The sequence below is a fragment of the Eptatretus burgeri genome, chromosome 16 (assembly GCF_056783735.1).
Source record: "Eptatretus burgeri isolate ZD-2024b chromosome 16, Ebu_testis_v1, whole genome shotgun sequence".
Classification (NCBI taxonomy): Eukaryota; Metazoa; Chordata; class Myxini; order Myxiniformes; family Myxinidae; genus Eptatretus; species Eptatretus burgeri.
Window position 1 is genome coordinate 40,685,177 of NC_140976.1, and position 14,545 is coordinate 40,699,721.

General features: G+C 43.3%; 2 protein-coding genes across 6 annotated transcripts in view; one reads left to right on the plus strand and one right to left on the minus strand.

Moving 5' to 3' along the window:
• The window catches only part of LOC147010920 (polycystin family receptor for egg jelly-like), a 136,679-nt gene extending 130,921 nt beyond the window's left edge, over positions 1-5,758 (plus strand). For all 3 annotated transcript variants that reach the window (XM_085858651.1, XM_085858652.1, XM_085858653.1), the window contains 2 exons: positions 2,817-3,101; positions 4,967-5,758. In XM_085858651.1, the coding sequence (XP_085714777.1) occupies positions 2,817-3,101; positions 4,967-5,505 (824 nt within the window). In that variant the 3' untranslated portion in view covers positions 5,506-5,758. The remainder of the gene's footprint in view (positions 1-2,816; positions 3,102-4,966) is intronic.
• Positions 5,759-8,839: 3,081 nt separating this feature from the next.
• LOC147010921 (aldehyde dehydrogenase family 3 member B1-like) overlaps positions 8,840-14,545 on the minus strand; it is a 29,128-nt gene continuing 23,422 nt past the window's right edge. For all 3 annotated transcript variants that reach the window (XM_085860572.1, XM_085860571.1, XM_085860573.1), the window contains one exon: positions 8,840-11,189. In XM_085860572.1, coding sequence (XP_085716698.1) covers positions 10,996-11,189 — 194 coding nt within the window. In that variant the 3' untranslated portion in view covers positions 8,840-10,995. The remainder of the gene's footprint in view (positions 11,190-14,545) is intronic.

The following is a 14,545-nucleotide window of genomic DNA, read 5'->3' on the forward strand; positions in this document are numbered from 1 at the left end:
CCTGAACAGCTCAGCTCTGCCATTAAGCCTGACCCTGCGACTCTGGTCAATGGTATCCAGTGTCCCTCGCGAGACAATATTCTTCTTTGCCCTTCGGTGAGTTCCAAGACATCGACCAGCAACATCATGGATGGTGGGCTCGAAGGCACTCCACAACTCTTCAGGATTACCCAAAGCACCCAGACCCCCCAAATCCCCACTCAGCTTGTTCGCAAACTCCTCAGCTACCCTCTCATACTTGAGCTTTGCCAACATCCAGCCGAAGGTGGGATGGTACCATTCTATCGGGTTTAAGCTGCAACTTCAGGGTCGCTACCACAAGCCTGTGGTCGGGATTGAGGAACTGAGCACTCCGGTGGACCTTGCAGTTCTGGATCATCCTCCAGCGACCATCAATGAGCACATGGTCAATCTCCTTTGCCACACCACCATCGTTGGAATACCAAGTCCAGCGATGAGCCTGTGGGTGCTGAAACCATGAATCAGCCACTCAAAGTCCATGACTTCTTGCAAAGTCAAGGACCTTAGTGTTATTCTGGTTCACAGTTCCAGACCCATGGGGACCAACACACACCTCATAACCATCCCTATCAGCTCCAGTCGATGCATTGAAATCCCCCAAGACTAGAAGAGTATCTCACCTGGGGCACTGATCAACCACAGACTCCAGCACGGAATAGAATGTGTCCTTCACGGTGAGATCATTCGCTTCTGTCGGAGCATATACAGAAACCAGGGAATCGACTCCTTAGGAGCGACGAATCCTTGTCTCACAATACGCTCGTTGACCGGTGTTTCCTCAATTATCATTGGAGTCAGCTTATTGGACACAGCTACAGCAACTCCTGGGGCATGGTAACCATCAGAGCAACCAGACCAATAGTAGGTGTAACCACCCACCATGATCTTGCCACTATCCGGTCTCAAAACCTCAGAGTGCTGCAATACCTATGTTCAAACGCTTGAACTCAGATGATAACAGAGACAGGTGATCATCCTCTCTTAGGGATAGGACATTCCAGGCACCCACCTGAAGGGACTGCCTCAGGTTAACCCAAGGAGACTGCCGTGTGGTGGCCGACGCCTCAGCACCACCCCAACACACACTACCGCAAACATGTAACCCAATTTCCTCCTATCATTAAAGAGTGGGGGTCCCAAAGGCTTTGCCCCAATCCCGTGATCCGGTGCATTCCCCTGCGGAGGGAAGCTGCACAGGAGGTAATCCCACGGAGTGGGTTTTCAGTTTTCTTTGCATTTATGGGTTTTGTGGAGTGAAATGTTTTACGGTGGCCGAAGTGCAAATCCTGCCACCAACCTCCTAAAAAAAAGTCACCCAACTGCAGGAGGACGTCCGCAGACACAGTTGGGCACTAGATATGGATGGCCGTTGGCTCACAAGGAGCTCCTCTGCCCTTTGACAGGTTTTGTTTTTAATCCTGCTGGGTGTCCATATCCAAACACCCTCCTCACCAGGAAACCTGGTGGGGGAGACGGTTTAGTCGCCGACAACCCGACCATGAAACAGGTTAGTACAGGTTTACATGGTATCTGCAGCAAGTCACTGATCTCATCTGGCCTAACCTGTATGTGCAGCACGTTATATTCTGTGTCTACGTGTACGTGCATGCTGTGCTGCCGATTGTGTTTGCCGTTGGGGGTACCGTTTTTGTTTGATTTGTGGTATCCCCTATTGGACAATAATTTTTGACAGACTGACGTACACAGGCTGGGACGGACACAGGCATACCGAGACTGAACTCCTTTTATATATAAGAAGATAAAGCCTCAAGTCGCTCCTCATCGCTGAGTCTAGCTAGGCCCGGAATCATTCTGGGAGCCCTGTGCTGAACCCTCTCTATGGTATTTATATTGTCCTTCCTGAGCTATGATGACCAAAACTACACACATTATTCAAGATAGAGCCTCACTAAATCCCTGGACAGTTCTTCAATTCAACAGCCTTTGCTACACCAGAGGTATGTTCCAGTTGCCAAGTTTCTTGTAGAGAGATAAAGAGAGAGAGAGTGCTTGCCAAGTGGCTTAAGCACTTGAGCCAGCGCTCCATTCAAAACCATTGATAAGGAATAGCTTGCTTGGCAAGCGCTCACAACTGAATGAGTCAAAGAAGTAAATGATCCAATTAACGAAAAACTACTTGAATGAATTAATAAAAGGTAAAACTGCAAATAGATTGCGAACAATTATTAGATCAATATCAATTGCGCAATCATTTCGGAAATGAAATTTGAACAACTGAAGTTTTATAACTCGAGAAAATGAAATCAAACTTAAACAATGGCTTAAAAAACCCATGACAAAGGTCAAATACAATTAATTAACTCCAGAAATAAAACTTAATTATAATTAGCTCAAGAAACTCGTGATGAAATCAACCAAAATTGTCTCGGGGAACCCATGTGAAAAGATGAATACATTGGAGAAACAAGCATAGGGACTTCCTAATGCTTGCACTCGGCTAGTATATACCGCATCTTGCGATGGTCATGATGAAGACACCAAAGGAGGGTCTGGGCAAACATTCCCAAAACAAGCTGGTAGTGCAACATTCTCCCAAAGTTCAGTTATAAAGAGCTTGCTGCATTGCAATGTTGATGAAAAAAAACACACACACACATAGGTTAGGAGGGTTCCCTTAAAGTTTTGTTGTGCTCTCCCATCAGATATTGTTGGGATTACTCCATTATCAATGTATGACCTTGGTGGTCATATTTGTAGGATTTTACTTTTAAACAAAATTCCTTGTGATATTCATCAGACTGCCTTTGTACAAAACCATTTTCTTCTTCTTGCAGGTTATATGACACTATCATATAAAATTCATGTCTTCCGCCTGTACGAGCTGGACTATGCAGCACATCTTGTGACCAACGTAGCTTACGGTGCCTTCATATTGCTTCTGCTCTACATGGTGGTTTCCATGGCCACAAAAGCTGCTCGATCCCGTAGCAAGTACCTGTGCCACGTCTCGACGTGGGCAGAGCTTGTCCTGTTTTCCCTCGGCCTTGGAACAATCAGCATTTTCTACCTGAAGAACACGTCTGGCAAGCACAGCTTGTCTACAATCAGGAACAGTCCTTGTAAGGATATCTGTTTCAACTTAATCCATTATTTAAGATAGTATTTGTAGAGTTAAGACATTTTCAAGCTAATAATGCGGTAACTATACTAGAAGATGATGCGAAATTTAGATTTACAATTACAAACAATCTTAGCAAATATTTTCATTATAATTCCGTATTAAGGCATCTATGACTGAGACTATTTGTCTATATGGATCACAGGTGATTAAGTTACAGGTATCTACCGATATAAAACAGTCTGTATTTGTGTGTTTGTGTATTTGTCTGTCCTCCTTCATAAGGATGATTAAGTAGGGTTTTAAAGACCAATCTTTTAACACGACTGTGTGTTCACTACGGTCTATTTTTCAGGATAAAAAAAACTCCAAAAACATTTTTCATGAAAGAGTAATCACGTCTCTTCTTTTGGAAATGTAGACGGTGACTTCCAGGACTCAAGGGCGGTGCACAGGAGCATTAAAATAATAATAAATACAAGGCACAGGGAGGTGAAATTCGCTGCACGTGATGTGAAACACGCATAGAGTAAAACGAGCATTCATTCATGTCCGTAGGATGTCTAATAAATAAAGAAGATATAAGCACACCTGACACTAGGCCGAGGCTTCAGACTTTGGCACACTCACAAGGCTGTACCGTCAACATGAAATGTCCCAAAAGATAAAGAAAATAGGGTCACATCTGTACATGTCGTGTTTTAAAATAACGTTTTTTTCTTGCTACGGTTTGAAACATTATATCTTCCAGTTACTTTGAATGTTTCGAATAAAATAATTCCAACCCATCATTTTTGACTGGCTTTTATACTGCTACGTACATATAAGCCCAAATCAAGTTGTGCGAAATTAATAAACGTGCAATGGCACAAATTCCAGACAAATTTCAAATTGATTGACATTCAATTACCAAAACAATGTGCACAAAATCCATTCTTTTGTTTTTTTGATAGTCAATCAGTGTTCAAGTCAACAAAACCATCTGACTCAAGGGGGATGTCAAATAAGCCAAAATTCCCTGTGGATATGGTGAGAAGCACAGGCATGATGGAGATTTCTAATCTCACGATGTCAAGTCAACAGTTCCTTCTTAGGTCATGGACAATTCACTCGGTGAGTTAAGCATGTTCGACTGAGTTCCAATTACCGGGTCAATATTCAGGCGAAAGTGAAACTCACGTGACATACTCAGCTGTATGAGGTCAGGTTAATCTAGGGAACCTCTCAGGCAAAGCCCCAGTGACAATAAGATGACTCGCTTGAGAATCACGTACATGGACAAATCACGTTCGTGTATGCCAGGCTTTAGAAATTAATGATTAAATCTGAAATAATAATATGGCACTAAAACGGCTTCTTCTTTCATACGCAGCACATGGTTGTGGGTAGCATCATTTGCTGGGGACACAGATGTGCCACTGATGTAGTTCCCCTGTAGGTTAGGGCAGGAATTTAGAATTTGTTCAGGGTGGTGACAGTTCTCCTTTTCTTAGTGAAGGACACCGTGGGATCATTAACGTTCACCAACTAATGCTAGCAGAGGAAACGCCCAGTTCAATGCCCATCTGAGGGACGGCACAGCCATTGATGGATCACCCTACCTACGAAACACCAGGATGGCAGTTTATAGCTGGGTAGAGATTCAAACCTCGGCTAGATACCTCAGAGATGAGAGTATGCATACCTCTAAAGTCTAGGGCATCCTGTTTAAAACAGCTAAAAAGAAACAAAGCTACGTCGTTTGTACTTAAAGTTAGATTAAATTATCTCATTTGATCTGCTCTTATTCAAAGTTTGACAATGTGAGTTTAAAGTTGTTGCTTTGTTTGAGTTTTGGAGCAATGGTTGTGGTTTTTGCCTTTACAGGGACCTCTGAGTTGTTGAACTTCATCATCCTCAGCAGGCAATGCACCGACTTCAATGCCATCCTGGTCTTTCTCACATCTTTTAAGATCTTCGGCCTCCTCGGGATGACCCACTGGTTAAGGCCGATGGTGAAATCCGTGGTGCTTTGTGGTGAAATTATGCGTTCATTCTCTTTCATTTTTCTCTTTGTTCTTGTCGGTTATTCTCTTTTATTCTGGGGCATTTTTGGCTACTGGTTTCAAAGGTACAACACATTGAGTAACAGCCTAACCTCGACTATGGCAGCACTCTTAGGGAAGTCGGATTTCCGGGATTTGTATTCCCATGGAGGCAGTATGGCAGCTTCTCTGTATTTGATCTTCATGTTCTCATTTGCAATCCTGCTTTTTGACTTAGGTATTTTACTGGTCAGTGAAGCTACATCAAAGGCTTTCAAAGAGGACTGTGACCCATCTGATGCTCCGCGACTCATGGGAAATCGATTTCAGACATTGTTTGACATGCTGAGGGGAAGCAACAAGCGGAGCAACAAGTCTTGAGAACTGCTTCCGGGTCTTCATGCATTTACAAAGCTGGTAGTTTGTCTTTGGCTTATTTTGATAAGTAATTGGAAATGTGCGTAGGGTTAATAATGCTATTTCTAACTCAATTTGCATGCTATTGAGAATTTCATCGTACATGGAATGAATGAATAAATAAACAAGCAGTCATAGACTGGTACTTACGAAATCGTCAACTTCACCTCTGACCTTGTCTAATAAAAGCTGTCTCGAGAGAAGGTAGCGACGCAAACCAGAAGTTTCTACGATGATTCTGTACCAAACCATCAAAAATCGAATGTTTTGGATGTTTGACCTCACTGTGACCTTGACCTTTGACCGATTTTGACCAAAATCTAATCAGCGCGAGCCACCACCCTCCTGAATCACGTGGTGTAATTTGACATTGGAAGCTTCTTCCGTTCTCGAGTTATCATTTTTTGAATGTTTGACCTCACTGTGACCTTGACTGTTGACTGATTTTGACCAAAATCTAATCAGCACTAGCCATCAACCTCCTGAATCACGTGGTGTAATTTGATATTGGTAGCTTCTTCCGTTCTCGAGTTATCTGTACCAAACCATCAAAAATCGAATATTTGACTTCTCCGTGACCTTGACCTTTGACCGATTTTGACCAAAATCTAATCAGCACTAGCCATCACCCTCCTGAATCACGTGGTGTAATTTGACATTGGTAGCTTCTTCCGTTCTCGAGTTATCGTGCCTACAAACAAACAAACAAACGGAAGTCATCAATATACTTACGAAATCTTTAGATTTCGTAAGTAACAAACAGAAACGGAAGGCATCAATATACTTACGAAATCTTTAGATTTCGTAAGGAACAAACAAACAATGCATCTTCCTTGATACAATATGGTTTGTTCTGTTTTGATATTTTGGGGGGAAAAAATCCCCCATGTACAGATGCAATTGCAGCAGGTTTCTTGTAACTTTTATCCATTGTACACAAATATAATACCTGCAGTGTATGAATGGAGTTTATCATGTAATCAGTGGTCCCTTACCTGAAAGTCACCTCCAGGAAAATCTCATCTTCTGTGCACCAAATCTGAGAGTCAGGTAAGTCTTGGGACTGCCACTGGTAACATGTAACCCAATGCTACCTGCTGCACGGTCGGGTTGTCGGCAACTAAACCGACATCCCTCACAGGCTTGCCAGTGGGGAGGGTGACTTTGACACCGTGCAGGACTAAACACAACACCTGACAAAGGGTGAATGAGCTCCCTTTGGGAGCCAACGGCCATCCAGTAAGGAGATGGTGTCTCCTAAAAAAAAACACCCATGATCGGGTTTGACTGGTTCGTGGCAACTCAGTTAACCTGAGAGGGGTAGTGGAACCATTGATGGAACAAATGCCATCAAAAGGTGGATGAGATAGTATTAGCCAACAGCAACCACAAAACTAGACCCATGGGGAAAGAAGGTGGGTATGCTGTGTCGCTGAAGCCATGGAAGGCATGTTCCTCATCTGATGGATGACACTGCAATCCAATTCCATCCCAACTACTTTTGTACCATTTTCATGGTTTAAGTGGGCACTGATATCTGTTTTTCAGTGCTTATTCTTCAGAAAAAAAATGAGCAGTGACAATACTCGAAACAATAAAAAGATCATAAACAAGATAATTTCTGTTGTTAATGGGAAAAAAATCAAAAGGTTGAAAAATAATCTAAGTATTGTGAAACACAAATTTAAGCCCAAAAAAATTACTCTCCGTTGGTCAGTTTATTTCGCTGGGGAGGAAAGAAGGGGCAGGTGGAGGGGAAAGGAGGCAGGTCTCATGTCACCCATCTGTGTAAAAGGGTTTCTACATTCAGTTTTACTTGGGAGGGCAATTAAAGAGTGCTGGAGATTCTTGGAAAATCATCCTTTCCTTGGATAGAAGTCTTTTCCTGGAAAATCAAAGCAACTCACAATCAACAAGGCCTTTGTTCATAGAGAACTGTTCTCCACTCAATGGAGTACTGCTCTCCACTATGGGCTGGCACCCCAGCATCACTTCTGTCTCTCCTGGACACTGTGGAATCGAAAGCTTTCAACATTAATCAAATCTCGCGTGATGAGGCCGAAGCACAAGACCTTTGCTCTCACATCACAGGCAGGTTGGTGGCCTCTCTGTTTACTACTATTTTCCGATATTTCTCCCGCTATTCGTCCTATGACCCTCCAAAGAAACTCCAGGATGCACACATTCTTCCAGTAACCTCATCCTGGATAAACTCATCCAGTAATCCTCATCCGGGCCGTGTTTCTGTGAATATGGGAGTTTGTCTCCAGATGTGTCCAAGTGGTGGTTGTCTCCGGATGTGTCCGGCCAGTGTTTGTCTCTGAGCAGTATTTGTTTCTGCACTGTGTTTATCTTCGGAAATGTCTGGGTGGTCTTTGTCTCCAAACGTGTCCGGGCGGTGTTTCTGTCAAGACAGGAGTTTGTCTCCAGAGTTATCCAAGTGGTGTTTGTCTCCGGATAGGTCTAGGCGGTGTTTGTCTCTGGGAAGTGTTTGTTTCTGCACTGTGTTTATCTTTGGAAATGTCCGGGTGGTCTTTGTCTCCGGGTGGTATTTATAGTATGACCAGTAGAAAACGGATTTCAGACATTATTTTGTTTCCATCTTCACTGTTATTCTATGCAGAATCATTTTGATGAGAGGCAGCCCCTCTTTTTCTCTCCCCCCCCCCCCCTTTTAGTATTCCTGTCAATGAAGCGATGGGTGGTATAAGCTAGTTATTATAAAGAATAAATGAAATCTACCCCCCTAAAGTAATGTCTGTCCTCTGTCCTCATGGCTGATATCAACGTTGTAAGTGTGGGTACGACATTTCTACCACAACTAATGAGCGATGCAAACTCACCTGTATTTCTCTTCAAGTTTCGAGGTTGGGGAAAGAATAATCAAGATGCTTGTATGAGTCCTCCACTGTTGCCAATTATGCATTGCAGATTTAAAAAAAATATTTATTTTGCAGCCCGTGGCTGCTGGTTGCATCATTTTCTGGAAGCACGGCTGTGCCACTAATGCAGTGCCCCTGCTACTATTAAGCTGGTACTCATTTTGCCGACCTCAGAAGGATGACAGGCTGAGTCAACCCACCTGTTGTTATTTAACAACATGACAGAGGCTCAAACTCAAGACCCTACGATCTTAAGCCAGCCGTCTTAACCACTAAGCCAACACCAGGTTATTGCAGATGAAGTTAATAGTTTAAAATTTTGAAGTTCTCAAAGTTCCTTCATGTTAGTGCAATTACTGAAACAGAATGTCATGAAATAAAATAATAAAATAAGTTTTTTTACAATTACACCAAACTGCCATGAAGCAATTTATTTTGGCCACTCCTCGACAATTACAGCAACGACAACTAAACTTCTTTACAATGACACGGTGTGTTTGCAACTTTCACTGATGCGTCCAAAGAAAACAAAACGGAATCAATTCACTAATCTTACAAACGGATTACAAAACTTCAAAATGCCAAGTCGGACAAAAATTGTTTCTAAAACACGACATTGTGCAGCAGGTGTTTTAAATTATTTATTATTAAATTAAATTAAAAGGATTTATACCGATTGGCATGACAGAGGGACCGAGCTGGGAAGGATGTGCTGCAGGTTAGGGTGATAAAGGACGCAAATGGGAATGTGCTGACGAGCGAGGAGAGTGTGTTGAGAAGGTGGATGGAGTACTTTGAGGAGCTGATGAATGAAGAAAATGAGAGAGAGAGAAGGTTGGAAGAGGTGGAGATAGTGAATCTGGAAGTGGGGTGGATCAGTAAGGATGAAGTGAGGACTGCTATGAAGAAGATGAAAAGTGGAAAGGCGGTTGGCCCTGATGGTATACCAGTGGAGGCATGGAAGTGCTTAGGAGAGATGGCAGTGGGGTTGTTAACCAGATTGTTTAATAAAGTCTTGGAAAGTGAGAGGATGCCGGAGGAGTGGAGATTAAGTGTACTGGTTCCGATTTTCAAGAACAAGGATGATGTGCAGTGCTGTGGAAATTACAGAGGGATAAAGTTGTTAAGCCACACCATGAAGTTGTGGGAAAGAGTAGTGGAAGCTCGGTTGAGAGGAGAGGTGATGATCTGTGAGCAGAAATATGGGTTTATTCCAGGAAAGAGCACCACTGATGCGATGTTTGCTTTGAGAATGTTGATGGAGAAGTATAGGGAAGGCCAGAAGGAGTTACATTGTGTGTTTGTGGATTTAGAGAAAGCTTATGATAGGGTGCCAAGAGAGGAGTTGTGGCATTGTATGAGGAAGTCGGGAGTGGTGGAGAAGTATGTGAGGATCGTGCGGGATATGTATGAGGACAGTGTGACAGCGGTGAGGTGTGCGGTAGGAATGACGGACCGGTTTAAGGTAAAAGTGGGATTGCACCAAGGATCGACTCTGAGCCCTTTCCTGTTTGCAATGGTGATGGACAGGTTGACGGACGAGATCAGACTGGAGTCCCCATGGACTATGATGTTTGCGGATGACATCATGATCTGTAGGGAGAGTAGGGAGCAGGCTGAGGCGAGCCTCGAGAGGTGGAGGTACGCACTGGAGAGAAGGGGAATGTTAGTCAGTAGGAGTAAGACGGAGTACATGTGCGTAAATGAGAGGGAGGGTGGTGGTATGGTGCGGTTGCAAGGAGTTGAGGTGGGGAAGGTGGATGGGTTTAAATACTTGGGATCAACTGTCCAAAGTAACGGAGAGTGTGGGAAAGAAGTGAAAAAGAGAGTGCAGGCAGGATGGAGTGGGTGGAGAAGAGTTGCAGGAGTGATTTGTGACAGAAGGGTAGCTGCAAGAGTGAAGGGGAAAGTATATAAGACGGTAGTGAGACCAGCTATGTTGTATGGTTTGTAGGCGGTGGCACTAACAAAAAGACAGGAAGCGGAGCTGGAGGTGGCAGAGTTAAAGATGCTGCGATTCTCGTTGGGAGTGACGAGGATGGACAGGATAAGGAATGAATATATTAGAGGGACAGTGCAGGTAGGACGGTTTGGAGGCAAAGTGAGAGAGGTGAGATTGAGATGGTTTGGACATGTGCTCAGGAGGGAAGCGGAGTATATCGGGAGAAGGATGTTGAAGATGGAGCCGCCAGGCAGGAGAAGAGGAAGGCCAAAGAAGAGGTTCATGGATACGGTGAGGTCGGACATGCGGGTGGTTGGAGTGTCAATGGAAGATGTGGAGGATAGAGCGAAATGGAGACGGTTGATCCGCTGTGGCAACCCCTAACGGTAGCGAGCCGAAAGAAGAAGAAGAAGAAGTGTTTTAACTGCGTACAGAAGTATTGGAACGAAGACATGCTCTGTCGTGCCATGACCATGGCTGTGGCATTCAAATGCTTCTGGTTAATCTGAGTCGGTTTTCTCTCCCTACAATGGCATGGCAATTCCCTTCGTATGACTATACTAAACATTCATCGGCATCAGACGGGTTTTGTGGAATCCTCATGAATGTGTGTCCGGGCCATGTCGGCCCTCACTGGATGGTACAACTCGAGTAATGCTTCTTACGAGTTGCCCAAAGTACCCAATCCAGCTTTTGCTGGGAGTACGGCGGGTAACGAATGATGTTCACCTGGTCAAGGCCTGCACTCTTCACCATGCAGGCTCGCTTGTGTGAGAACGTTTCGAAGCTGTATCGCCCGTGGTAATTCCCCATGCCACTCTTTCCTGAAAAAGGAACACATTTCACACAGAATTGAAGACTCATCCATCATGCCGCCCGTGCTGTATCTATTGTCTTATCAAATCAAATGATATGTTTACTTAACTTGCAACTTAACATGTGTGTCACGTTATACCAAAGTTATTAATTATCCACACATTACCTTGCTTGTCACATTTTACTTTATCCGTTGGCAGTTATATTCTGTTCTTGCTTATGGCAGCTTGGCTGCCGAGTAGCTAACATTTCTTGGAAGCGCGGCTGTGTCCCTCGACCAGTACATTGGTACTCATTTTGCTGACCTCGGAAGGACGACAGGCTGATTCATCCCCACAAACGGGGCTCAAACTCAGGACCCTAAGATTCCAAGCCAGCCACTCTAACCACTAAACCAAAACCAGGCTCGTTGGCAGGATCTGTGTCTGTACTTCGGCCCTCTTGAGCTCCTGACCACTTACAAAGCTTTTGTCCGTAGCCTGATGGAGTACTGCTCTCCCCTCTGGGCTGGTGCTCCTGCCTCCCACCTTTCTCGGCTTCACGCTGTCGAAACCAGGGCATTTAAGATCATCGGCATCTCCCGCAATGAAGCTGAGTCTTTGGGCCTCTCACTCAATCACCGCAGGTTGGTCGGTGGTCTTTCTGTCTTCTACCGACTCCTCTCCAGTCTTGCCCCCCATGCTCTCTCTGCGATTTGTCCCCACCACATTTCCACAGGGCGCTCAAGGTCCGCCAACAACCCCCTTCTGGTAAAATTACCAAAATCAAGAATCACTGCTCATCTTCACTCTTTCATTCCTCTTTTTTCCCGCCTTTGGAATAAACTTCCTCACTCTATTCTTTCCCATTCTTCCCTCCAGGCTTTCAAAACAGCTGTTCACCACCACCTCTTATCTTCCCCCATCCAAATCCTCGATCTTTTCTACCCCCGATAATCCACCCAAGCCCACTTCCTTCAATTCCCCTGCTTTCCTTCCTGAAAGTCCCTGTAATGTCCATCTTCTCTTCGCCATGTTCCCCGTCCCATCCCCATCCCTCTCCCTTCCACAGTTCACCTAATGTGTCTGTTCTCCATTGTTTTGTCCCTTCCACTCCCGCCCCTCTCGTCTCATGCCTCCTTGCTGTGAGTTGTGTGTTAGCTCTCATACGAGCCTCGACAAGGTATACAAAAAAAAAAAAATCTGCATTATTTACCCAAATGTCAACTCTTGTTCCAATTCGGGGTTCCGGTTCCAGGTTCTTTTGCGAACAGTACATGTGCTCCTCTCTGCTTTAAGAAACCGTATACGTATTCAAAAGCTTGAGAACACCTCTTCCGGAATTGTCTTGTTACCCTCGCCAGAGGAGAGGGTATTGCATTTGGGCCCGTTTGTCTGTCTGTCTGTCCGGACAGAACGTGAGTCTAGTTTTTCTCTCCAACTGCTTGTCAGACTGATACAAAATTTCCAACATAGATGCGACAACTCATTTAGAATGTTTCAATGATCATGATGATGTCATTGGTCACGTGGTGTGCGGCCATGTTGGAAAAAAGGGAAAGCTTTGGACCTCTGTATCTACAAAACCGCTCTATGGGAAAAAATTGAAGCTTGGCATTTGGCAAGTACTCCTCATGGAGAACATGTGTGATTTTTTGTATGACGTCATACTCTACCGGCCGAAAGTTTTAGAACACCCCCATTTCTCCAGTTTTTACTGAAATTTAAGCAGTTTAATGTTTCAATGTATGTACTCTGAAATTAAAGCAGAGAACAAATAAACAATTGCAAATAAAAAAAAAATCATGGAATCGTTTTGTTGAACAAAATTTAATCTAAATTTTTGACTCATCAAAGTAGCCACCTTTTGCAGATAAAACAGCCGAACATACTCGTGTCATTCTTTCAACAATGGAAATCAAATATTGTTCGGAAAGTTCTTCCCAACACTGTTGCAGAAGTTCCCACAAATGTGTTGCACTTGTACGTTGCTTTGCTTTCACCCTTCTGTCCAGTTCATCCCAAACCAGCTCGATGGGGTTTAAGTCTGGAGACTGTGCTGGCCATCCCATGATTTGAAGCCTACTGTCTTGTTCTTTTCTTCTAAGGTAGTTCTGACATCGCCTGGAGGTATGTTTTGGGTCGTTATCTTGCTGTAGGATGAACCCCTGACCAACTAGGCATAGACCAGAGGGTGTTGCATGGCGCTGCAAAATGCTGTGGTAGCCCTTTTGGTTCAGGGTGCCAATCACTCTGTGCAAGTCTCCGGACGTGTCCGGCCGGTGTTTGTCTTCAAATGTGTCTGGGCCGTGTTTCTGTCTACTCTTGACGCATTTTTTTAAAGGATATTTTAGTTTAAGGCCACCGCCAATCTCAAATACAAATTAAGACACATATTGTGATCATAATAATCACCATTATAAATATTCATTTACATATCTAATTGTTTATCTACTTAGTGTACATTGTACGAAAGTCTACATCCATTTGTAAATGTAGGTACAATATCTGATTCAACTTTTTTTTTCATAATTTCATATCAAATTGTTTGGACAAATGTACTTTTTATCCATTGTACAAAGTGAACAGTGATTAGTTTTATAATTGCCAGGATATATTGAGATTATATTGAGATAAGTGTTAGCATCTCATTTTTAATTGGAAAAATACATTTTTGAGCCAAAGTAAATTAACCACAAACTTATTCTGACAAAAAAAACACAACAATTTGATCATTGTGGTGCCAACTTATGAATGTTTGGCATGGCTTCCACTTCAAAAGCACACCAATTGTTTTTATTCTACATCTTTCATCGAACATGTTTTTTTTAAATAGTGGGCCTTTATAAAAATCGTTTAAAAATAGAACGGATTGAGAACAACTCTTGAATTTTCTACCACAGTTTGCCGATGTATGTGTCTTTAAGTGACAAAAATTTAAAAGAGCTGTGTAACTGTCAACATGGTGAACACTTGGGGTAAAACCGGGGTAAATTTTAGTGTCGTTGAGTCTGGAGCAAAGTTCAGCCACCTATAGCACCCAAGATTTTGCTCCAAAAGCTTTCAGTTTTCTTGTGTAAATGATCCAGTCACTAGATTATGTAAATCAGGCAACAAAATTCTTCATGATGAATAAACTGACTGTTGGCAGCAATTTGAAAACTCAATTTTTTTGACTGCATGTTACAAATCACTACTTTTGAGAGTACTTATCTTAAAAAGTATTTTAATTAGAACATTTTTTATGTCAGATTCTGAAAGCCTCACTAATAAGCACCATTTGTGTGAATTTTCAGAACTCTGTTTTTAAAAGTCTGGAATTTAGAGCCCTCCAAAAATGCTTCAGATACAAATCTGCAACTCGCGATTGCCAGAATTGAAACACC